At 40.3% G+C, this 24,181-nt stretch overlaps 2 protein-coding genes across 3 annotated transcripts; one reads left to right on the top strand and one right to left on the bottom strand.

Moving 5' to 3' along the window:
* Positions 1-5,951: 5,951 nt before the first annotated feature.
* On the bottom strand, positions 5,952-10,141 carry hmgb1a (high mobility group box 1a). Its single transcript, XM_046410929.1, has 5 exons — positions 9,990-10,141; positions 7,539-7,699; positions 7,134-7,279; positions 6,803-6,977; positions 5,952-6,664 (listed from the first exon to the last, which is right to left on the bottom strand). Exons 2-5 carry the CDS (start codon positions 7,683-7,685, stop codon positions 6,512-6,514), a joined length of 621 nt encoding a protein of 206 aa, XP_046266885.1. The 5' UTR covers positions 7,686-7,699; positions 9,990-10,141; the 3' UTR covers positions 5,952-6,511.
* A 3,513-nt stretch (positions 10,142-13,654) lies between these two features.
* Positions 13,655-24,104, top strand: uspl1 (ubiquitin specific peptidase like 1). 2 transcript variants are annotated; one of them, XM_046410761.1, is made up of 10 exons: positions 13,655-13,849; positions 14,393-14,434; positions 14,655-14,811; positions 15,512-15,634; positions 15,723-16,662; positions 17,888-17,998; positions 19,366-19,495; positions 20,297-20,422; positions 20,979-21,139; positions 21,737-24,104. In XM_046410761.1, the coding sequence occupies exons 3-10, from the start codon at positions 14,686-14,688 to the stop codon at positions 23,548-23,550; spliced, it is 3,531 nt and encodes a 1,176-aa protein (XP_046266717.1). In that variant the 5' UTR covers positions 13,655-13,849; positions 14,393-14,434; positions 14,655-14,685; the 3' UTR covers positions 23,551-24,104. The 2 variants fall into 2 exon arrangements, with proteins under 2 accessions (XP_046266717.1, XP_046266715.1); XM_046410759.1 differs by lacking the exon at positions 14,393-14,434.
* The last annotated feature ends 77 nt before the right edge of the window (positions 24,105-24,181 follow it).

The following is a 24,181-nucleotide window of genomic DNA, read 5'->3' as shown; positions in this document are numbered from 1 at the left end:
AACAGCAGTCACTTGATGCTTCGTGTTTTTGCACACTGCGCCAGTCACTTTCTTTGTCATTCTGCCTACATGTGTCTACATGTTTCTCTGCACCAACACAACACACACATCGTCCTCCTGTGCACTGGCTGTAAGGCAGCATACATTGTGTACGCCGGTTATACACTCATATAGAAACACAAGCACATACGCTTCTGTATTCTCTGCCAAAATGTTAATACTGTCTCATACAAAAGACACACACACAGAAAAGAGGCAAGAGATGACTCATGAGATACAAACACAAGGGCAGGATGACAAATCTCAACATTTGTGTCACTGCCCACTCAAGCGTTTGCAACACTTCGTTCACTTAAAAACACAAGAACATGCAAAAAAAAGAGATCAAAGTGATAGCAATTGGATAAGATTCTTTGACTTCTCAAGGATTCAAGGATTCAAGGAACTTTATTGTCATACCAGCTCACATTCACATGTTTATGGTACGAAATTAGGACTCAGGTCCCGGGAGCAGTAAGTGACTATAAAAATATAAAAATATAAAGTACGAATAGAATATAAGCTAAACAGAAAATAGAATATAAAAGAATATAAAACCAGACATTTAAACACAACGTTTCCCTGCAGCGATCTGCTATCTTTGTATTTATCAATAGCTACACTTCTCATCATTTTTAGGTGAGGTACGGGAGACAGTGCGGATTAATGCATGCTTGATGTTTTCCTCATTTTTTAAACTTTGTTTTCTGTCTCTACGTGGACAAAATAGAGACACTACATTAGCTGATTTGTTCCACCTGTTATAAGATCTAAATGTGAAACTAGAAATCCTGTAGAAACTTCTCCTTGTGTATCTTTCTTTTTTCTAACATTTTCATAATATGAGTGACACCTTTATATTCCTGTAATGTGTTGGTTGTAGAAATCAGTGAAGGGATGGAACCAGTAAGAAGTAAGGTGCACCATATTAACACTTGTTAGTCTTGCCCTATGCAATAGCACCACCCAGTGGAGAAAAGTGTTTACAACAATTTATGTGAAATAGTGTTGAAGAACCATCTTTAAAATACCACCTCGATCAACGCAGTAGGCATGTGTATATTCCATGCAATTTTAAATTAAAAAACAAACAAAAAACATTTTCCTCTGCAAAGCCAGTCAGTTCAGACAACATGCTGAACCTCAAGCACCATGACCTGAGGGAAACCAGGCCTCACATGATTGGTGCAGAGGTGGGCTGGTACTGAGAAGATGCACCTGATTGGTCCCTCACTTTGCAGTATGACTAAAATGATTTTTCAAGTGAAGATACTGAGGAAACAAACACAAACAAAACCCCAGCTGTAATAAACAAATGTGTGTGTGTGAGTGTGTGTCCATGATGTCCTGGTGTGCACTTTAGCTCTGAGTCACACCTTGTATTGCATGTTCAGATCTCATATCCTGTTTCCTCATTTGAAAGTACACAACACTATTAATAAGTAAAGTAAATATATGCAGTAAGTCCACTTTTATATGTATGCCTGCGCTCAAAGCACGCTATCAAGCTGAAGCTGTACTCAGACATACTGCTTGAAAAAGGTACCAAAGAATACTATGCAAGTAATGGATTAGGTAAAATTTTAAGTTAAGTTTTATTGTGTCTGAAAGGATTAATAATATACTGACGCATGGACACATAAAATAAAACACACGCTGTGTTTGAAAAGCATAAAAAGAAAGGAAACAAGTCACTGAATCCCAATGTAATGAGACGTCTCTTCTCTTTCCCAGGAAAAAAAGCAATTAATCAAAACCATTGGGCCACTCTTCCGCAGAGACATGATAGGCTCACTTCAGTGAACATGACCTCAATCGGTTTGGGGTTACGATGTGCTTCTCATGCTGCCTGCAGGCTCCTGGCTGCGCAGAAGGCCTTTTGAGATACGTCGTACATCGTGACTACTCGTCCATACACACTTCAACAATCAACCGTACAGGGACTCTTAGTATTCTATAATAGTCTGTGCAGTATCATAAATTATTGTATGTACTAGGCGAAGTCCATGTTAATGCCTCTATAATAATGCATGCTGCATCCTTATGTTTCACTGTTGGTGGTGAGAGGAGTGTAATGCAGTTTAAAAGAATCTTTGCTGCATTAGAAGTAATTATACTGGAAGACACCAAAATGCAGAGGATTACAAGTAAGTTCTATCTGCTTTTGAAATGGAACTGGAATGATCAACCTCTTTTCTCTAACTACGGTAGTCAAGAGGATCCGTAAGGCCTTCCATAGTTCATTATAAGTCTAATCTGTTTTTATGTCTGTGTTTTATGACTGTTGACACAGCACATCAGAGAGCGTTATTTGTGTTGACGAGTGTAAAGCATCCTAAAGCATCATGAATAACACAATATGGCTTTCATAGAAAGTGCAGCCACGGTATGAAGGTGAATGGTTGGTAGTTTTCAGATATGTACAGCAATGAACATCCATCCATTTTCTATTCCGCTTATCCGTCAGGGTCGCGGGGGAGCTGGAGCCTATCCCAGCTGACTACGGGCGAGAGGCGGGGTTCACCCTGGACTGGTCGCCAGTCAATCGCAGGGCCAACACACAAAGACAAACAACCACACACTCACACCTAGAGGCAATTTAGAGTAGTCAATTAACCTAATGTGCATGTTGTTGGTATTGTGGGAGGAAGCCGGAGAAAACCCATGCAGGCACAGGGAGAACATGCAAACTAGAGGGGCCCAGACCGGGATTTGAACCTGGGACCCTCTTGCTATGAGGCGACAGTGCTGACCACTGCACCACCATGCCGCCCCACAGAAATGAACAGTTTTTATTTATTTATTCATTTACAGAATTTTACTTGTAAACAAGGTGAAAAGTCCATTTGATACCTCAGTTCTTCAGTTACATATTCAGTTAAAATCTCGTCATCAAGCAGAAGTTAGATATGAATTGAGCCACAAATTCATGCATGACAGCCTGTTGCTGACTGTAAGAGTCACCTTTCCTGGCTTTTGGGGATGTTGCTGTTGGTGGAGGAAGTGATGTAAGGTGATGAGGAATGATCAGACTGAATAAAGCTGAAGGACACAGTGAGAACACGACAGTTTTAATGATTCAGGACAAAGATCATCACTCCAGATTTTGATAAAAAATGCAGGTGGGACATTTCTGGAACAAATAAACAAATGAAGTAACCACATTAACCTTGAATAAACAACACATGCCTTCCTTGAGGATGTCCATCTTGTCTTTAAGTCCAAGGTGTTGACTGGTGTTACGTATGGCTGTGAAGCATATGAATTCTGTCCATCTCTTTCATTGCCTTTTGAGTCTAAATTGTGTAAATATAGAGCGTAAATACACACCAGATTAAAAACTGGTCAAACTGGAATTCCATAGCAAATCCTTATGATCTGTGATGCACCAAAGGTTAAACTCGACCACTGACAACCATTTGTTTAATTTCCGAACGGGTTTATGTTAATAGATTTTTACGGTTATCTTAGGCAATACAATAACAATTTCACATTTGTGCTCATACAGTATAGAAGTTATTCAACACATTGCAGAACTGAATTACTCTGAAAAGTACTTAAGTACAGTCACTCAAGTTTGTACTTTGTACGTGAATACCTTGACTATACTTCATTTAATATTGTGCTTTGACTTCCCAGTGTGTATTTGACAGCAATAGTTATTTAACAGGTTAAGAGTTTACATTCAAAACATTTGATGACCTTATAAAATATGATGCATTTTTATACACTGAGTTGCACAGTCAATGAAAATTAGTTTGCATTTGTAAAATAATGTTTTAAAAGTAGCAAATCCTTATCATGACACATTTTAATGAAATATAATTAATCTTTCTTTCATATACTCCTTGTATATTTAGTGTACCAAAAGTCTTAGCCAAAGTTGCAGCAACTCGCTAACTAGTCATTAAAACTTCCAGATAAACGCAGTAGGTTAAAAGTACAACATTTCCCTGAAAAAGTAGAGGTGTCACGAAAAGAAAATATACTCGAATAGTTAAAGTACCTTATATGTGTAATGTTCATTGCTGGAAAAAAGTTCCTGTAAAATATCACAATTCTTCTTGCACTATCGACCGATTATTTACCCTATTGTGTAAATTAAATACTGAAGAATTATTGTCTGAGCTCACCTCTGCTGACACGTTTCATCAGCAGTTTTAATGTAGTTGCGAAATATGACCACTAGGTGTCGCCCGGAGACCACTGATTGAAAGCAGTGTGTACAGTGGAGACCAGGTGGCCGGGATTAACGGTCTTTGGAGCCAGCAGTGGCGCTGTGTAGCTAAGCCTGCTTTACTGTATGCGCACTTCTGGCCTGTACAGGCCCATACAGACACTGATCAACAGCTGAGTGCAGCCACACGGCACTACAACTGTTATTGCATAGTTTCCTCTCTACCCTGCGTCTCATGATTCAAAGCAATATGAAAAGTACAATCTGTTGGCCAGTTCACTGGATGTGATCGTAAACATTCACCATTTTAAACCGCTTGCCTGAATGTGCTGTGGCTGTAAGCAGGCCATATTGCATATTGCATGCAGAAACAGCTGGGAAATAGTAATCAGCAGTGACATCAGATGGCAGCTGGTCACATGTTTGGTGATTGTATATGGTTGCCTGAAGTAAGTTGGGCTATTTTTCACAAACAACAGCAGATGTAGACAACACATCCATGATATGACCCAAGGTTGGAGGAGATTGGGGTGGGGTGGATAATTTCACCGTCGCTGCCATCATCCACTAGATTTAAATTTGCTAGGAAAAACGGGCATCATCAGTAAGTGTGAGGGTGATCGGAGATAGCAGGAGGCTGTGTCACCTGCAGGGACTGGCTGGGCTTTATGGGAGCAGTGCAGAGGTCAGCTGCTGCCCTGTGTCTGCCTGTCCTTTAGCCTACTTGATACCACGGCTCACTCAGTGGGCCAAGGCTGACATTAGTGCAGAGAATGGGGAGATAATGCAGCGCGGGAAGAAGACACATCCTTGTAATTTACACCACAGATCAGACATGTCTGTGCTGCTCAGCTCATTTCTGTGAATACTTGTGTAAGCTCGGGCTGCTTATTGGTAACCCCTGCTGTCTGAATGAGCTCTCTCCCATGGGAGAAACTGAGATGTTGACACCATAATGTACAGTATTTGTGTGTGTGTGTGTTTTAGGTTTGGATTGCGGTGTTTTTCTACACACCACACAGCCATATTCTTATGTCACAGGGTTTTTCAAAGCACATAATCCTTCTTATATAAATGGTCCTTTTTTTTATACTCTGGGTAGGACCTAGAGAGTACGTGAGAGATGAAGCAGCTGTATCTAAATAAAACAGGAACAGTCAGTGATGCATGTTGGCATGCAGAGCAGACATTAACGCCACTTTCGGTGTGCCTCCACCGGGGCAGGGAGCCTCGAGACTCGTTTGCATACAACCACAGTAGGCTAAAATACACACGATACGTAAACAGTTATCGCGATGAGTCATACTTCAGAGGGAGTTTATCGAGGCCAAGAGTTGTTGTTGGATGTTTTCCTGCTCCGTTTAATTATCTCCCAGCATCATAGTATCAACTCCATTTAACTTTGAGATAGCAATGCAAGACTCGCCTCCGATGAAAATGAACATTTGCTGAGCATTATGGGTAGCCGTTCATTTTCGAGTAGAAATAGGCTAGTGTTTGATATTTAATCTATTGTTTCTATTGTTTAGTCAGTCACACTGATGCGGGCAGCGTTCATACACCAGTGAAGATAAGTCTTGTTTTTTTGATAAGGGTCAGTGTTTATCCTACTCTTTTGTACTACAGTTTTTCCTCAGACAAATTTAAACTTGGGAAAAGAAGCCAAGCTGAAAGAAAAGAAGCAATACCTTTAAGACCCCAACCGCACACACACACACACACAATACAAAACAACTTTATTAAAAAAAAAATGTTTATTGACATCAGAAGCAATTTAAATTTCAACAATAAACAAGGCTTTTTTTTTCTTATTTTTGCGATTACAGTGGTACATAAAGATCAGTAAAACAACTGTGATACGTCAAATTCGATAACATGTCATTTTAAAGTAAAAACACACAGAAAACGGGAAAAAAAAAGGAAGAAACACTCAGATCTAACTCAGAACGTTGATGTGCTGTGCACCTCTATCTAAGGTAAATACTGTAAGCCCACCCCTTTACACTGTACCAGGCAGGATAGTGGTCTAGGAACTATCACTGAAAAAGAAAAATAAGACTGGCAGAAAGATACAGACACGACACTTGTGTAGTGTTAACTATACAAAAAGGAGAAAAAAAACTGTACAGCATAAAAACAACTGATATACACAGCCTTTTTTGTTGTCGTTTTGTTGTTTGTTTGTTTTTTTTTTACCCCTTGGATACTAATGTATTTTCTTTCAGTAAGTGAAGTGTGTACAAGGGGTTAAATGCTTTATAAACAAGAAAATGACCACTATATATCACTCGCCATCTACTCGTCATCATCATCATCTTCCTCCTCCTCCTCCTCATCATCTTCGTCGTCATCGTCATCATCATCATCTGCCTTCTTCTCAAACTTGGCTGGAGCTTTTCCTGCTGATCCAGCACCTACTTTGGTCTTCTGGCGATATGCTGCAACTTCCTGCGATGGAAGTACATTATATTGAAATAATAACGTTGTTTTGTTTTGTTTTTTTAAATCAAAAGCAAAGCAGCACAATATGAATGAATTACCATTCGCAAAACATGCAACAGCAACAACAGATCACCGCTTCCTTACCTTCTCATACTTCTCCTTGAGTTTGGCGGCTTTTTTCTCATAGGGCTGCTTGTCCTCTGAAGTGGTGCCATTCCACATCTCACCCAGCCTCTTGGCTACCTCTCCAATGGACAGACCGGGGGACTCGCCTTTCACCTTAGGGCGGAACTCTGAGCAAAAAATGAAGAAGGCGGATCTGGAGGGAGGGGAAAAAAATGTTATCATTTACATAGCATGACATGCTTCATATTGTGTCTTACAATGCGAGTAAGCGGCCCTTGATTCTGCATAAATAGATTTTAGCATGACAAGAGGCTATAAAAATCATTAAGTGTCTTTGTGCAGTACTTACGGAGGTCTCTTGGGGGCATTGGGGTCCTTGTACTTCTTCTTCTTGCCTCCCTTTACTGGAACATAGCTCATCATCTCCCTCTCATAGCGTGCCTTGTCCTGCTTGGCCAAGTCCTCAAATTTGCTCTTCTCCTTGGGAGACATTGTCTGAAAAGAGATAACATTTTGAGTGTACTGTCTGTGTAAATACCCTTTAGCACATGAAGCATTCTATGTGTTCAGGAGAGCAACCGCCCCAGCGTAACTGTAATCAAGAGCCGTAAAAAAAAAAAACTTCAATGACTTGCCGCATCTGAGTGTGATTTATGGACACCAATGAAGAGTTGCATGTAGTCCATTCACAGGTACAAATGAGGGATTCAAGAAAAACACAGTTTATAAGATCACCAATTCCATTTTCTCCTACCCTCCACCGCTCAGAGCACTTCTTGGAGAACTCGGCAAAGTTGACCGAAGCATCAGGGTGTTTCTTCTTGTGCTCCTCCCGACAGGTCTGGACAAAATATGCATAAGAGGACATCTTGCCCCTTGGCTTTCCTGGTTCTCTCCCCATCCTGATGACCAAATCTACAAAAAAAACAAAAACACGAATGTTTCGAGTATAGATCAGCCATGAAACTGCATCGATTACTTTAACTTGTTCTATTGACACCTGGCTGTGACACATGCCTCAAGGTTTATAAAACACCAAGCCAAAAAAAAAAAACGTTTTTCTTCTATCTTTAAACCATTATTCTAAATTTAGATAGTTATAAATAATGCATTGTTTTCTACGTTCTTTTCCATCTACTACCATCTACTCATCAAGTACACGCCTTTTATTTCCCTCCCTTGGCCACCAATATTGATGGGACTACTTGAGTGACCCGCCCTCGCCGCTGTCAGACTGCACTAAGTTAAGACCCGTTAACTCAGCACGCTTACATAAAAACGTCCACCACAGACGGAGCTAATGCGACGAAAATGACTATTTATTGATGCAATCTGTACTGTGGCCTTTAGATGAAACTCAATGGTCTGTGGTCAGCTCCCGTTTTGGGCGTTTCAAAAGTGGGTAACACATCGCTACGGATTCAAGCAGGAAATCATGTGAAACAAATATTAAAAATATATGTCTATATCTTCCTTGTAGGAAAAGACATTTCCCGTCCGCATCGATTGCACACGATAACGCAAAAGTTACAAAAGTGCAAGCGTATAACATGAACTATAACGTCAGTCTTCTTTGGGACTGTTAACAGTGGACCTGACCTAAGTCTTAAGACTCGTGTTTTTGGGAAAAAAATAACCTCAAACCTCATCTACAATAAGAATAGGCCTACAGGAAACCCCCCGTTTCACCCGTGTAATGTTTTCATCAAACAAATAACTTTGACACAAAAGGACACAAATTACACATAAAAGCGTATTTATTTAAAAATAAAACGCTTAAAACTGTGTTCCGATGCGATTTAACGCGTATCTTCTATCGGTCTTCCTGTTCTCTTATTCTGTAAATAATTCTCCGTTTGTATCTAAAACCTTTAAAACTGGCATTATTTTCCCTTTACATTTTCCTATTAAATGCTACTGTAACTCCCAGTTAAACTGCGTCGACCGAAGTAGTAATGGCGCATAGGCTTTCGTTGAGGAAAAGGAGGTCAACAACGACGGCAATATTTCTTCTTCCATTTTGTGAGAATGCCTTCTTCATGAAAGAAAGTCCCCCTCAAATGTCTCCTCCCGCCTCCCAGTTCGCTTTGCAACTCGACAAATATGTCTAAAAAGCCGGCGATCTTGACAAAATATTTCCCCGATTGATTCCTATTGCACTAGCCGGTTTGTATAGTAATACATTGGGTCTGCACTGTGTCTATGAGCGGGCTGTGCTACTGACTTGGTTTCTATGAGCTCCTAATGGCCGCTCGTCTTCATGCACTAACATGGAGAATATGGCTCCTTCTCTTTGTGTCAACGCACAGCCATTGCACTGCATGCAATAGAGGGCAGAGCGACCGCGGCGACCACTTCATTTCAACCCCCAAATTAAACGTTGTACAAGCATCGGAAAAATCTCGCAGTGGTGTCGTTCGAATCACGAAAGATTGAATTTTCTTTTGCCGTCGTTACATCTTATAGTTGCGGATTTGTTTCTTGAGTAAACACGGTTAGAAAAAGTTGAACTGAACTGCGCCTCTGTCACTGGCTTCCCATTTGCCTCGCTGCCTTGCCTCCTATGCGAATACAGTCAGCCATTACAGTAAAGCGCAGATCGTGAGGTAATTTTTTCACCGTCTAGTCTGGTGTGTTGAAGCAAACAAACATACGTCCGTGTATATTTTGAAACGGTGTCTCTTTTTCTTAGGTTTTTACAAATTTTAATATTTGTATCTAAACCCGCACTCTTCACATGACAAGCCTTCAGCTTCGCAATGCACTGCAATGCCAATGGCTAGCTAACGGTGAGTCTTCTACCATTGTCGCTAACCGTGCTGTCCGCTAGACATTCCTGAATTTTTACGCGATAACTACCGTTTGATTCGACTCCATTTTGTGAAAATGACACGACAGTAATATACAAAATTTTTCGTATTTGTCGAAATCGACGGTCGTTGTCGAATTTAGTCAAGGTTAATATTCATTTCTTCCTTTTTACAGAGCGTCTGGTCCTCACTCCCAGGCAGGGTAATGCAATGTTACCTGCTACGCGCCGGCTATTTTTTGTTGTTTTTTTGACGGTTCCCTGCAATAAAATTACATACAAGCAGTGAAAGGTTTCACATTCGATCATGGCAAACACATAAGTAAGATATGTATAAATGTTATCGTCATTCTCATCATAACGAACACTTCAAATTTCCGTGTGTGTGATACTTACCTAGGGACTATCGCTGGATCTCAATGCTCTGCAATGGCTGTGTGTGAGAGAACATAGGCGATACGCAGTGTCTTCAGCTCTCTAACATTACTCTCGGCGGGGCTCGCACGCCATTGGCCAGCGCCCGGTCTGGCGTTCCTCCGATTGGACGGAGGCTTTTCATTGTCCTAATAGAAGACGAGATCCGATTGGCTCTCTTTTGTGAAACGTCACTGAAGTTTTCTGAGGCGCGTGGATACAAAAATATTTCTGTCCGAGCATGCTGGAGCTGGTAGTAGTGTAGTGTGTTTGCCATAGTATTGAATTCACTACGTTGAGCACAGTGTACAGTAGGCAAGTTAAATGAATGAGACAACGTGGAGCGCTTGTAGCCACTGAACGAGGCAGCTGCAAAATGTTGTGCGATTGTGTTGGACGGGCTCTTCCCCTCTTCATCAACCGCCTCCATTGTACATTCTCCTCAATACACGTGGGCTTATTTGCAAATTATGACTTTTAAAATATATAGGGAGAACATCGCGTATTCACGTGGAAAAGACAGAAGACGCCCTTGCTCATTCAATAAGGGATAGTTACGCACTAGATATGATATTTTAAAGGATTTGGCTGCGAGTAAGAATGAAAACAATAACAATTCAGTTAATGGGCTGCCTTTTAATTACTGTATAAGCTGTGATTTCAATTTTTAGCCAAGTAATGGGAAAATATCACCAAGCTGGCCATGCCAAATGGTATTTTCTTAGTCTTTCAAGTTGTAGTATTCATAGTAATCACTTTTAGCAGGCACTCATTCAGTTCCATAGATATGTTTACTTATGAGCCAGCAGTCCCCATTTATATGAGAATGTAGGAACAGACATCAAATCATGATAAATGCATCAAATAAGTACATTAGGCCTCGAGATTGATCATTATTCATTGTTTTATTTTTCTCGACACATTTTTGCCTCATTTTATAGACTCCACATTCAAAGGCACTATCACAGTGTGCTCACGCCCAATTAAAACACATACTTTAGAGATTAAACTGTTTATGTTCAGTTTAAAGCCAAACTTAGGGGATGAAGTGATTTATTGTTATATGAGAGGAATCAGGTAATAATTTAGGTCTAAGGGAATTATTTTTTATAATGAGGCTGAGTGAAGTGTTGCTTGTAGGCATGTTGGTGTGCAGTAATATATAAACTTTTTGCTGATTGCTGCCTCCCATACATATGACAGTTGGCCTTGTAGCAGAAGGCTTTTCACACACAACTGACACATTGTTCTGTGAAATGAATAGGTTAAAACACTTAATTACATACTAAATATGCTAAAATTGGAAAGATTCCATTCATTTTAATGCAACCCACTGTTGCCTCTAATATTATGTAAACCGATCATAGCTTTTGAAGCGGTTCGTTTTTATTTATTTTTTTATAAAATCGCAAGTTGTGTTGATCTAGATCATTAACTATGCTTCATATTTTACTTATATTAACTAAAAATATCCTATTTGAGAATTTCATAGGATACCATACAGAATGTATAATATAGCTAATCAGATAAGGTTTCACAGTTTTCACAGGTTTTTCCTCACACTTGTATCTGACACAAATTCTGGCACACCCTCAAACCACATTTTGCTGTGCTGCTATGCTGTTCTACGGTCAAACTCTTCTGCTCATTAGGTCTGTCAAAAAATGTCAAGAGGTCATGTGATTGTGTATTTGTTTGTTTGTCTGATCAACAGCACATTTTGAACTAAGGTCACACAGGCATGAAATTTGCTGGGTGCATTCATGCTGTTCAAAGAAATCTGGTGTAATGAGTTTGATGACCCCGAGACTCTGCTCTAGCGCCACCATCAGACAAGACGAAAATTAGAATTTTTTTAATGAGTGTGTTTCCTATAAACTGTCATTATTGTATCCCCTGGCCGGTGCCATACAGACACTAAACCTGCTTTGTGCTGTTGTAATTGAACAGAACTAAGGATTAGGGCGTACATATAATGGATTTTATATGAGAATGGTTTGGGTTAGATTTGCTTTTCCATTAGGTAGAATACTGACTTTTCTGACCTTTTGACCTGAGCTCTAGCACCACCATAGGCAAAACGTTCAGATAAAGACAGTGGAGGAATGGGCATCCATGATGTAGGCCACCCTGCTGAAATTTCAGGAGAGCAGTTTCAGACTGTGAAAGGGCCTTTCTAAATACATGACAGCCTCCCTCAAGATAGCTTTCTTATTTTGCCCAGAGTGGCACTAATGCAACTCTGACTTTTAAAGCTTGTCTGTGTGTTTAAGTGTGATGGTAGGGGTTGGGGAGCTAAAGAGCTAAATGCTAATAGACAATATCCACATTCATAATGGTTTGCAAAATGCTGTCATATACCCACTGAAGATGATATACTCATATCTGTTTCAGAAATTATTAATTACTTCTTTATGCAGTTAATGAGGACACAGTATCTAATAGATATGCCTCTAGTGTAGCTGCTAACAAAGAAAGAAAAAAACAAAGAAAAATGGCTGACAGAGTTTATTCTTATCCTTGAATTAAGAATGGGAAGGATGAACTGATTCCAAATGCCAATCACAACCCAGACTCAGGCCACATGTCTGCTTCTGAAGCTGCCTGTCTGTGTCTCATTTTGCATCAGTAGATGACGGCAGAAAGCTACAGCCTGCTCATGAGGCTGGAAGGCGGGCGGTTAATGCATTATAATGAGCGCTCCCTGGAAAAAATATGCAAATTCATGTTGTCATCAAGAGGAAAATAGAGGACAGGAAAGCAGCAGATACAGGAGGGGCTTAAGGGAGGAGGGCACATGCAAGAGGCGGGATTGGGTGGAGGGAGATCTGTATATGCATGTCTGCGAATGTGTGTGTGTGTGTGTTGGTTGGGGTGGGGGGTGGGGGAGGGGGTGGAGGTGTGAGAGCTGTGCTGTACTACAGAAGGAACATATATGACCCTATCTTCCTCCAAACAAACACCATGCTTCTGCTTCTTCAGAAGCCACATATAGTGGGCATAGAAAACAAACAAATAAATCATAGTTATAAATAATAGCTTGACATGCAAATCTTTTCTCCTGTTTCCGATTAACTCAGACTTTTAAAAAATCACTGTGTGACAATACTAATACCACTACTACTACTACTACTACTACTACTGCTACTGCTACTACTACTACTAATAATGATGATGATAATAATAATAATAACAACAATAATAAGAAGAATAATGCCAATGCCAATTATTATAAATATTATTTTATTTTATTATTATTATTATAAAGTTCAATATAAATGAGATTGAGAATTAGAATTGCAAGCTGTTTATATAGCTCTTTTTCAAAAAACATGACATGCAACATTTATACTGATCCTTCTAAAAATAACTTTTAATACAAGTAGTAGGCCTTAATAATCATCTACTTAGGTCTGTTGCCATTCATTTGTGATAATAACGATAATTAACCTAATAACATGTTGAAATGTTTTGTGGAGTTTTTTCATGCTAAACGGTGCGTTCTTTTAACACGTTCACGTACTCTCACTGATTAGCACTAGTGCCATGGGCAGTGCCAGACAAACCCACAGTTCCGGCATGAACAATAATTTGAACACAGGATGCTGCAGTTTGCCTGAACTACCGAGTGGGGGCCGACGGAACCAATGTTGGTTCGTCAGAGGAGGAAGACAAAGGCAGCTACACAACCGCCGCCAGACGGAAAAAGAACGTTTAAGACACGAATTGGTAAAAGGATGCACATGGACCCTCTCCGCAGGCAGATATAACTAAACAGCTCTGTTTGGATGGACTTCGCTGATCTGCATCGTAATTTAAAATACAGTTTACGTTTGGTGTCGGTAGGTATACTTTTTTATTCACGAAAACTGAAAACAAATCGGTAATGACTAAAATTAATACCCGGCATTGGGCTAATATCTTAGCATGCTAGCCGCCCGGTGCATGGGTACATAATTGAGATTGTGCATGGTTTGTTGTTAATGTTAATCTCGACATTGCGTTGTCAGCTATTTTAACGTAACCTTTAGTTACCGGTTGCTCGTAATAAAATATGTTGCACTTATCCAAGCGTTTTGTTATGTATTAAAAAAAATTGAGTGCTGTATTAGTAGTTTGGTGTTTAGAGTCTTGTACTTTAGCTCAGCTGGCCTGGTGGACCCACGTGTGTGTCTGCAAACTGACTCCAGACTGGTTTTGTGTAGAGGGACAGGAACACTAGGTGCTGATTTATTTTTTATAATTATATTAGCTAAAACAAATAAAATCCTTGCCAGTGCTCGTTTGGACCAAAAGTGTAGACACTTGTGGAGTGGGGGTGGAAGACATGAATAAAATCTTGTATCACCATATACATAATTTTACATTACTACTGTATTTTTCAGACATCCAAATGAGAAGATTTTTATCAAAGTTATACTGATACAGTGAGTTGAATACTTTATACTATATTACATAGATTCAAAAATTCACCACTGCTATATTGACTTTTGCTCATTGCCTGCATTATAAACAGAGATAGAAAAGGTTGGTAAATTTCCGGTGTCTCATGGTGTCCAACTCTAAAGTGGAGTGCATTTCCATGTATTTTCATAACTTGTAGATGTTGTGTAACATGCCCTGTGTGGTGCTGTACTTTCTTCTCAGCTCCTTTGGAGGTGAGCCAGGGTGCAGTGACATGGTAATATTTTTTGAATGGCACCGGGCGGCTATGGACCAGAAGAGCAGGAGTCGATTGCCGATGACTGGTGAAGACACTGGTTTGGGGGCTTTGGCCTCACCACTGGCGGGGTATTTGGGAAAAGTCAGTAGAGCTCAAGTCTTCCTCTCGCTGTTGTCACTTGCGCAAAGCTGAATTGAATTCGACAGTACTGTGACTGAGCAGTGCCAAACCAAATTCAATAAAAGGAAAAAAAACACAAACGGAAATCTTAAGTTGTAAAAGGCGAAAGTTTTTGCAAAGTTTGATGCTTGCAGTGATCTTTAGAGTCAACAATTGATGTGTTCTTATATGCAAAACTGTGTGTTACATAGAATGTTTTTCTTTTTGAAAGAAAATCATGGTTCACTGTCACTACTTACCAGTAAGTTTTTTGTACTTTTATATCTACTTGACACTTACTGATTCTGGAAAAAAAGAAATCCTCTTCGTATGTGTTAATTAGCAGAAATAAGAAGCCAAAGTCAAAATAAAAAAGGCAAATATTAAAACTGAAATATCAGTAGCCCTTATTCTTACTTGTGCTCCACATTTGCAAGATAAATGAAGTAAAACACTCCTAATTTTCATTCATTAGTGTATATATTTGAATATGATCTGAAGAAAAGAAAGAGATGCTGAAATCTGGCAGTGATCGGTCAAAAAAATAATTCCTTTCATCATTCATCCATCTCACCTTTTGGATGTCTAGTAAAACCGTTTATCTTATGTTTAAATGTGAACTAGCGAAACAACTCATCTTATTTCTGAGTAGGTCTTTTACTGTTTTTGTAATTTTGTAAAGGTGCAAGAAAGAGCTTCTTCACTGGAGTATTGTCCCTGGTGCACTTCAAAGGGCTTGACCTATGCGCTACGTTCGTACCGCATCAACCTCCAGGAGTCAGTTACCCTCTGCACAAATCCACAGGTAAGTCCACGTATGACACACACATGTTAATCTATAGGGATTTTTTTTAAAACTACTTTGTTAATCTTTTGCATCCATTCCCACACAGTGCCTTTTCCCTCTGGTCAGTCGGTCCTTGGAGGATGTTTTGGCTAGCTTGGTTCCTGGTGAGCCCACAGTTGGGAACAAAAGAAAAACTGTGGAAAAGAAAGAGTTGATTCAACCCGCATGTAAACGTCTGCGATCAAGTGAACATGACAGTCCTGGGCCACAAATTATTACGGACATACTAGTCACCCAAGCAGAGCATCGTCCTGCAAACTTTGTCAGTAAAGTCCAACATGCAGCACCCAAGTCGGATGGTGAAAAGACAAATGGACGCCACAGGGATTCTTCAGTTGCAGAGACATCAGGACAAGATGAGAATGAGGTTCTGGACAAGATATCATTGAATGGTGCATGTGCAGAGGATTCTGCTCCTCCTATGTGCTCTGTCTCAGCTGGACACCTGCAGTCCTCATCAGGTGCGTTATTGTCCACTGATGGGAATGATCTTGCACTCTCTTCTCACTGTGGTGGTGCTGGTATATCAGAGGCTGAAGATGACTTTAGGCTGATGAAGAGTCCTCCTGAACTACTGAACAGATGCTGCATTCTGGACTCTGATCAGTCCGTCTCCACAAACATTTGTTCAACTGAAATCGACACTCTCTCACCTCAGCACAGTGAGCAGACAGCAAGGATAGGTCAGAAATCACCGGCTCCAGGCATCACCACATGTACAGACGTACAAGGAATTAAATCAGAATCTGAAGATTTGTCTTTCAACACAGTAAGTGAGGAGCTTGTACCTGTTCCAAACCAGCTTTTCTGGAGGAACAGCAATAACCTGTGTTGGCTGGACTCGATGCTTGTTGCTTTGGTAAACTGTAAGAGCCTGAGAAAGCGTAAACCTAAAGATGAGCCTGCGCAGTCGTCTATCTGGCGGCTGATGCAAGGATATGAGGAAACTTGTGCTGCCATCAAAGTTCATCAACAGTCTGGCCGAGGTAAGTTGAACAGATAATCTAGATTTTTTTTTTAATTGTGCATGTGTGATATCGTCATTTTGTTAGTATCTACAGTTTTTGTAGCACCTACAATCAACAGAGACGTAGTAATATTTAATTTCCTTCTTGCTTTGAAAATACACTAACCTTAAACTTTCCATGCAGATTGTTGCACTGTCAGTTTCCAGAGGCTTTCTTCTTAATATGCAGACAGCTGAGTGAGCTTGATGTGGTAGCTGATGATTTGACACAAGCCTGGACTTCTATCACAGCTGGATTAAAATGTGTCTGCTGCTGTTGTCTGAGCAACAAGTCCTTAAACTTAAAAGTGGAAAAGTGCACGCATATTAGCAGTTAGCTGGATCATCATTGTTTCAGGATCGATACAAACAACTTTATTTCTTAAGTGGATGATGATTTTGAATGAGGCAACATAGATTTTTGAAAAACCTTTACAACCAGGTGATTTACAGTTATTTATGTAAGTTTCACACAAATGATAAACAGCAAAATTTGCTGGTATCCTAAAACAAGACCCAGCCTTAAGCACATGAGCTCAACTGAAACTTTCCTAGTCGAAACAGAAAACATGACTTTGGACTGTGACATGTGATAGTTGTGAAAGGTAAAATGTGCGATTTAAACTTGCATCATACATACAGTCTGAGTTACTTAGCCTCATCCAGGATCAGCAAATTGATCTTGAAATTGCTTTCAAAGAAACAAATTAGTTTGATGGGAATTAACGAGACAGATTAGTGACGTCTTAAAGAACTCGGCGCAGGTTTTAAGAGATTCATCCCTGAGTTTTCTTCTGCTACCTTAATATAATGGAAGTGAATGGAATTTAGAACATCGAAATGATACGTTTTGGAAAAACACAACAGTAGAACGACTTAGCTGCACTGTGTTGGGATGATGCCAGTTTGAGAGTTGGATACATCAAAAACAATCTGCATGGCTAGATACCACGAGGGTTAATTGATTGATGTTAATTAATTTTGTCTTTCTTTTGTTCATTTGTTTGCATGAAATTAAAATATTTTTGGATAAATGAATCATGGCAGTTGCATAATTAAAAAAAAAATCTATTTGCAGACCCTCCTGTCTAAAAAGGACTTTAAGTTCATTTGCCTGTGACTAATCTTTTCATTTTTGTTATGTAATGCAATGCTTTATTGCTGTTAATGTGCCGTTCACTCATCTGAGGGTCGTCTCTGTCTAGATGGTGTTGCGAGGGTGCCAGATCGCGTGCTGCAAAAGGCCAATGCGGATCTACATGGTCTCAGGATGTCTGTCTTCAAACTACTGCAACCCAAGTTGCATTGCAAACTGGGTAGGTGCATACCTCTGAAGATCAGCCCGTCTATACTGAATTCATGATGACAAATTTGAAAAGGTTTCAGATATTCTTAGTTTGTGCTGATTTTCACTGACCCACAGTACCTACATGCAGTTCAAGACCTTTAGTTTCAGACATGCATTTTGAATGGCGGTCATCTGTCATACTCCGTCTGTCAGTTCTCAGTGTGCACTTTGCGTGTTCCATTAAAAATATGTTTTCGTTATATTTGAGGAAAAGGGCAAGAGAGGAAGAATTTGAGTTGCCAGGTATTACCAAACCATTTTTTTTCTTGCGTCTCTTTTTTTTTTTTTTTTTTTTTTTTCAACCTGGCTTTGAGACTTTGCAATGTAGCAGAGCTATAATTTCACAGTTGCTGGCTCTCTCCAGTTTAAATATAAACTGATCAAGCAAGAAAGAGTTCTATAGTAAAATTTGACATTCATCTGATGAGGTTAATTTTATGAGTCAGTTTCATGAGCATGAGCTATTCCTTTGAGGTGGGAAAAGACTTTCCCACACAGCTATAGACAAGTTCATAGATATACAGAAATAAAATACTCAGTTAAACCGTATATCCGAAGCCACAAGCATGAATGAAAAACCAGCGTTAGATCAGTTACTGTATGTAAATTTTGTCAAGCTAGTGTGAGCAGGGCAGAGATGTCTGAGTGAATGCTTTTCAAATTCAACAACACAATCCTCCCATGGCCCCTCAGGCCTTCTGTTCATGAATATTAGATTTCATATATCCTAATGCCACTTTTTTTCCAAAGAGCTTACAGTGACAGAAATAAGTATTTAAAGCTGTCTGGTTTGAACAGGTTCTTCTGCAAAATATAAGCACACAGCTGTAAACAGGGCTCTGTGTGAGATTTTCAGACGGCTAAAGTGCTTAAGTGTCTTTGTTTTTGTCTACCGTGATGTGCTGTGCTTTTAAATGTCTCACATCTCACTCGCTGTTTTACTGAGTCATGAATCTGTGTTTGGTATCCAAAGCAAGAGTTAATCTGGAAGTTTCAAAGCAACCATTATCATCTGATAATAACAGAATGTGATGGGTCTGGACACGCCAACCTCAAATTTTTCTCAGATTGCAGGGGCTGAATCTTTACATTTCACGAAAGAGGGAAAAAGCTTTATGAGTGGTTGTCACTCTTTGCTTACTGAAAATAGAGACGGAGGCAAATGAGCTGCAGGCAGAAGAGATGCATTATTCATTTTCAGAATCAAAATTTAGCTCGATTTTTATCCACATTAAATCCTTTGAAATTACCTCGACATGGAGATTGTAGCCACAACTTCTGTCAGCACTCGTGCGCTGTGACGACTCTAACTGCTGCGTGTTTGCGCTTTTTCAGGTCAGAGGGAAACTCCGGTATTTGCCTTGCCGCTTCTGCTTACGATGGACTCTTGGGTGGAGCCTCTCTTCCAGTCGACCTTTCACTGGGAGTTCAAGTGCAGTGAATGCAAAAGTGTCGCAAAAGAGAGGTAGGTGATGAAATACAAGTTAAAATACTGCATGTTGTGCTTGATTCACTGAAGCATTTGGTCTTTTGGAAACTTCCTTTAGAGACTGTAAGCATAGAGAAAGCCATTGTGTTGAAATTAACCACACTGGGAACATATACTGGTGTTTCAAGAGGGAAGAGAAATATATAAAGTAATGAGACATTGAAGAAAAGCTTTTTTTTTTTTTAAATGAGTTATTTTTTCTTAATCTCACATTGCCTCATTTATCCACAAGGGGCTGTGGATTGTTGATTGATATCTAGTAATATGCAGAAACCTCAACTCATTGAGTCTTGGTAATTAGTGACATGTTAATATATAAAAGTTTGTCCAGTTAATCCATATGGGAGTTTTTTCCCCTTTGTGGTGGTGAGAACTAAAAAGATTTTGGGAGAACTGGCAGATTTTTTTCTTCCTAGTAATTATTCTGTCGGTTACTTTTACAAAATTCGAAGGTATTGACAGTATGTTAAAGGACTGTAGTTCCTGCAGCAAAGGAATGCTATTTTATGACTGCGGTTGCTTAATTTTCTGGCATTCAGTATTGATTAAAGGTGTAAATTGTTCTGCACTAATTAGGTGGATGGCTGAGACAGATGTTTTCAGAGGAACAGTGTTAGTCTTTGAGGGGCAGATAACTTAATCCTCCGTCTGTTGGGAGCTACGCCACAAATGCTAACTAGGCCGCTTATTCCACACAGTTTTTTTCCACATCTTTTGAAAATACTTATCTTTTGTGCAATAAAAAAGCATAAATGGATTTCATGCTCTACTCTTCAGGGTTACGAAAACTCTCCCCACCTTCACAAACATTTTACCGGATTGGCGCCCACTTCATGCCGCTCACTCGGCGCCGTGCAACGTGTGCCGCAAGAGGAATCAGAGGAGGACCATGATGCTGGAGAGGTAATCACAATTCACACTTCGATGACTAAGACTGAATGCTTGTATTGTAATGGTGAGATTTCAGTCAGAATTTGTTTTAGATTTGATCGTTACTTGCAAAGCAGTGACCTCTACTCTCTGAAAATTAGAACATACACTGTTTGCTATTGATGAGGAGTGGGAATCTTTGGGAATCTTCAATTCTGATTTTCGGAATCAGAGTCTGAGTTGATTCAAGACATACTATTGATTAAATAAATAGGAAGAATGATAGAATGAACTGTATTCATTGTCTTGATCTTTTGAACTGTGCGCCATTGACTGGTATGAGAATCAGTTGTTAAATGGAGATGAGAATTGAGATTTTTATAATTTTTACATGAACTGAGTGTCTTAAAGTGGCTCCAACAGATTGTCATTCCCAATAAATTATAACTCAACATTTAATTTGTCTACAGAATTACACATTTATCTTTTAAATAAATGAACATGTGTGAAAGTGTTTGGTTCGTACAGAGCCCGTCATTGGCCTTCACTTTTCCATCCACACAACTGGACTTTTTGTGTTTGATTTCAGAGTGCCTCCAGTGTTCGAGCTGCACTTTGTAGAGGGGCTTCCTGACAATGATGTCAGAAACTACGCCTTTACCTTCAAGGGGAAACACTACTCCGTCACCACAGTCATACAGTACAACCAGCAACACAAGCACTTTGTCACGTGGATTTGTACATCTGATGGTTGGTATTAAGCCTGATTCTTTTGTGGTTTTGTTACCTTTTTTCCACTGATATGACACCTTGTGAAGAAAAACAAAATAAATAAAAATGTAGGGTAATTGACTTGCTTTTAGTACTCTTAGTAGCAGTTTTGTTTGCATGCTGTCATTTGTGGTATCTCTACATGGATGACTGAAGTCAAATGTCAGAGAGCTTGTTTTTTAGCTTCTCTGTGTTAGTCTGTAAGCTGTGTTTGCACTTGGTGTAAAAACACAAACACTGGAGTCACATGAAGGTTGATATTTTTATTCCTTTTCACTGGAGTTTGCAAACAGCACATTCTGCTGGACAACTCGTGCAGTGTTAGAATACAGAAGACTCCTGCCATGTAGGACTTCTCTCATTGTCACTTATCATTAAAGTATCTGTGGCTTGTTTTTACCAATCTTTGATGATTCTTTCCACATTTTTTCTATTTTTCTGTTGTACATGATATATTTTTTATCAATATTGTTACTATGCATTTGTCATAAAATTGACAGGTGATATTTATGGATGAATTGATAATACTGGTATCTGGTTTATGTAACCGCATGTTGTGTTACCTGTTCCTTACAGGATCATGGCTTGAATATGACGACCTTAAACATCCGGACTGTAAGACCCATCAGAAGCTCCCAGTCCCTGCTGAGGAGATCCACATTGTTTTTTGGGAGGTGCACGAGGATGAAGAACCTCCAGCCTGTTCTCCATCCAGCACTTTTGCTGAATCTCCTCCATCTAAAATTGAGATGAACCCCAGTTCAGGGGAAAAAGACTTGATGGAAAATGAGCCGTTGGCCGACAGCCCTGATCACTCTCTTTTCATATCGCACAATGACACCGACATCATCCGTGCACTCACGGCATCTGAAGATGGCAGCAACATGACGGACACAACAGTCGCAGCCGGCGTTGATGCCTCGATCGGTTCCGCGACGCTGCTCGACACCTTTGAGGGCCTTACCCATGATGACATCGTTACGCTCACACTGGTGGAAATAAAAGCTGATTCGGACATGCAGCTTGTAAACAACAACAACAACACACAAACTCAGGATTTGACTGTTCCCAGCACAAATGAAATACGAGACTCCGCACCAGATAGCTCCTCTACTGTAATAGGTAATGACATGTCTGACAGTCCTCATGTTGACCTGCCCACCACCTCCAACTCATCTGAATCTGAGGACGGCTCGACTAGTGATCCTACATTTGTGCCAGGTGTCAGGGGAGGACGAGGACGAGGACGGGGGAGAGGGAGAGGGAGAGGAAGAAGCAAACCTGTTGGTGAACAAATTGGTAAAAAGGCAGCCCTTTCTAAAACAGCTTCACATACTCCATCACCTCCATCTTCAGAGCCCTCCAAAGTTATCAGTAACAAACCCGCAAGTGCCACTGCTGCAGCTACACAGCAAGCGTCCGCCGTGTCTTCTACCAATACCTCACCCTTGTCCAATGGTCAGAAATGTCCCTCAGTGCCAACGGCACTGCAGAGCAGCCGGTGGTCGTTCCTGCTCAGCAAACACCCACTGCACCAAGTTCACAAGCCAGACGACAAACTCGCCCCAACCCCGGTCACACAGGTGAAGCTCACTCCTCCCACTCACTCTACTCCCAACCCTGTGAGAAGACAACAGATTCCTGGAGGACCCTTCTCCAGACCGCAGCTCAAGACAGAGGGGAATGAGGGTCTCCCGCTAAAAGCAGCAGAAATGTACGATGCATTCGGTGCAAAGAGCTCAAGCACCCCAAGTCTACTCACATCTGCTGAACTCAATGGCAACTCAAAGCTGTGTCAGCCCTTAACTTCCAATCACCAAAAACTACTAATGAACTCTACAGTGGTGTCCGGTACATCACTTTCTATGCCTGGAGCAAAGGAGATCCCTGAAATATCCTCCTCAAAGAAACGCAGCAACCAGTCCTCGAAGCTACCTCCGGGTCTCAGTGAAACTGAAGTCCTCAGGTACAAGCTGATAAAGAAGCTGAAAGCAAAGAAGAAGAAGCTTGCAAAGCTGAATGAAATGTTGCATCAACAGGGTGGAGCCGGCCTCCAACCTGACAGCACTGACCTGGGCTCTCCCAACACCGTCACCTCCAGTACATATGACGGCTCAATCTGCGACGACTTCCTATCGGACCTGCTCTCACCGGCGACTACAGCCAGCAACCTTTCACCAGACAGCACTGGCTTCCTTGAGATGCTCGCCAGCGGGCAAGATGGAGTCGAGCAGTTGAACTGTGGGGTCGGTGCAGTGTCGCAGGTGAACACCCGTGTGATCGAGGCCAACACCGAAAACTTCCTGGACGACTTTCTCTCGCAGGCAGTGGCTCAGAAACCGACTGAGATGGAGACGGAGGCGCTAAATGCACTTGAACTGTTCGTTTAAAGCTGTGGAGGTGGATGTTGTCTGTAAGCTCCAAGCACAGATAACATGAACCTTGACTCGGTATCGTGAGAATACTATGCAACTCGTTCACACCTCATCTATTGATTGCTCATTCCTAAGCAGCCCGTTCCACGTGTAGATGCAAGTTTAAAGTAATGAAGTCCAATGTGTTTATGTTGCTATTAATTTAAATGCGTTAAAGAAGATTTTTTGTATGCAAGACAGCATGTTGTATCTCAAATAAAATTTGCAAACCTCATCTTGAACTGTTTTTCTGCAAGTCTGGCACTTTGAGGTGTATATATTGTATGTGATATGTGTCGTATTGAAGCCATTGGGTTCACAGTCAAAACTGTTTTGCTTCATTTTGTTATTTTCACAAGCTACTTGAAAATTGTCATGGTTTATTTTTTTGTCATTTAATAGATACTTTAACAGACTAGTGTTTGTTATAAGAAATGGCGAAATTATTAAGAAAATATGTGTTGCTGTTTTGTTCAGTGTTCACATCAACCAATTTCCTATAAAGGGAATAAAATTTTAGTTTTTTAAAATATGGTCTTTGTAAGTACTTGTTTGAATTCAAATATTTATTTGTCGGTCATAATCAGTAACTGGCTATCAACTCTTA

The sequence above is a fragment of the Scatophagus argus genome, chromosome 14 (genome assembly GCF_020382885.2).
Source record: "Scatophagus argus isolate fScaArg1 chromosome 14, fScaArg1.pri, whole genome shotgun sequence".
Taxonomy (NCBI): domain Eukaryota; kingdom Metazoa; phylum Chordata; class Actinopteri; family Scatophagidae; genus Scatophagus; species Scatophagus argus.
This window is presented reverse-complemented; position numbering and strand designations above follow the sequence as displayed.

Coding starts and splice junctions, on each gene's coding strand:
- hmgb1a (XM_046410929.1), bottom strand. CDS start 7,685: ATGGGGAGAGAACCAGGAAAGCCAAGGGGCAAGATGTCCTCTTATGCA. Junction 7,280..7,538: donor AGTGCTCTGAGCGGTGGAGG/GTAGGAGAAAAT, acceptor ATCTCTTTTCAG/ACAATGTCTCCCAAGGAGAA. Junction 6,665..6,802: donor TCAAGGAGAAGTATGAGAAG/GTAAGGAAGCGG, acceptor CTTCCATCGCAG/GAAGTTGCAGCATATCGCCA.
- uspl1 (XM_046410759.1), top strand. CDS start 14,686: ATGGTAATATTTTTTGAATGGCACCGGGCGGCTATGGACCAGAAGAGC. Junction 14,812..15,511: donor TGGCGGGGTATTTGGGAAAA/GTCAGTAGAGCT, acceptor AATTTTGTAAAG/GTGCAAGAAAGAGCTTCTTC. Junction 19,496..20,296: donor AAAAGTGTCGCAAAAGAGAG/GTAGGTGATGAA, acceptor TCTACTCTTCAG/GGTTACGAAAACTCTCCCCA.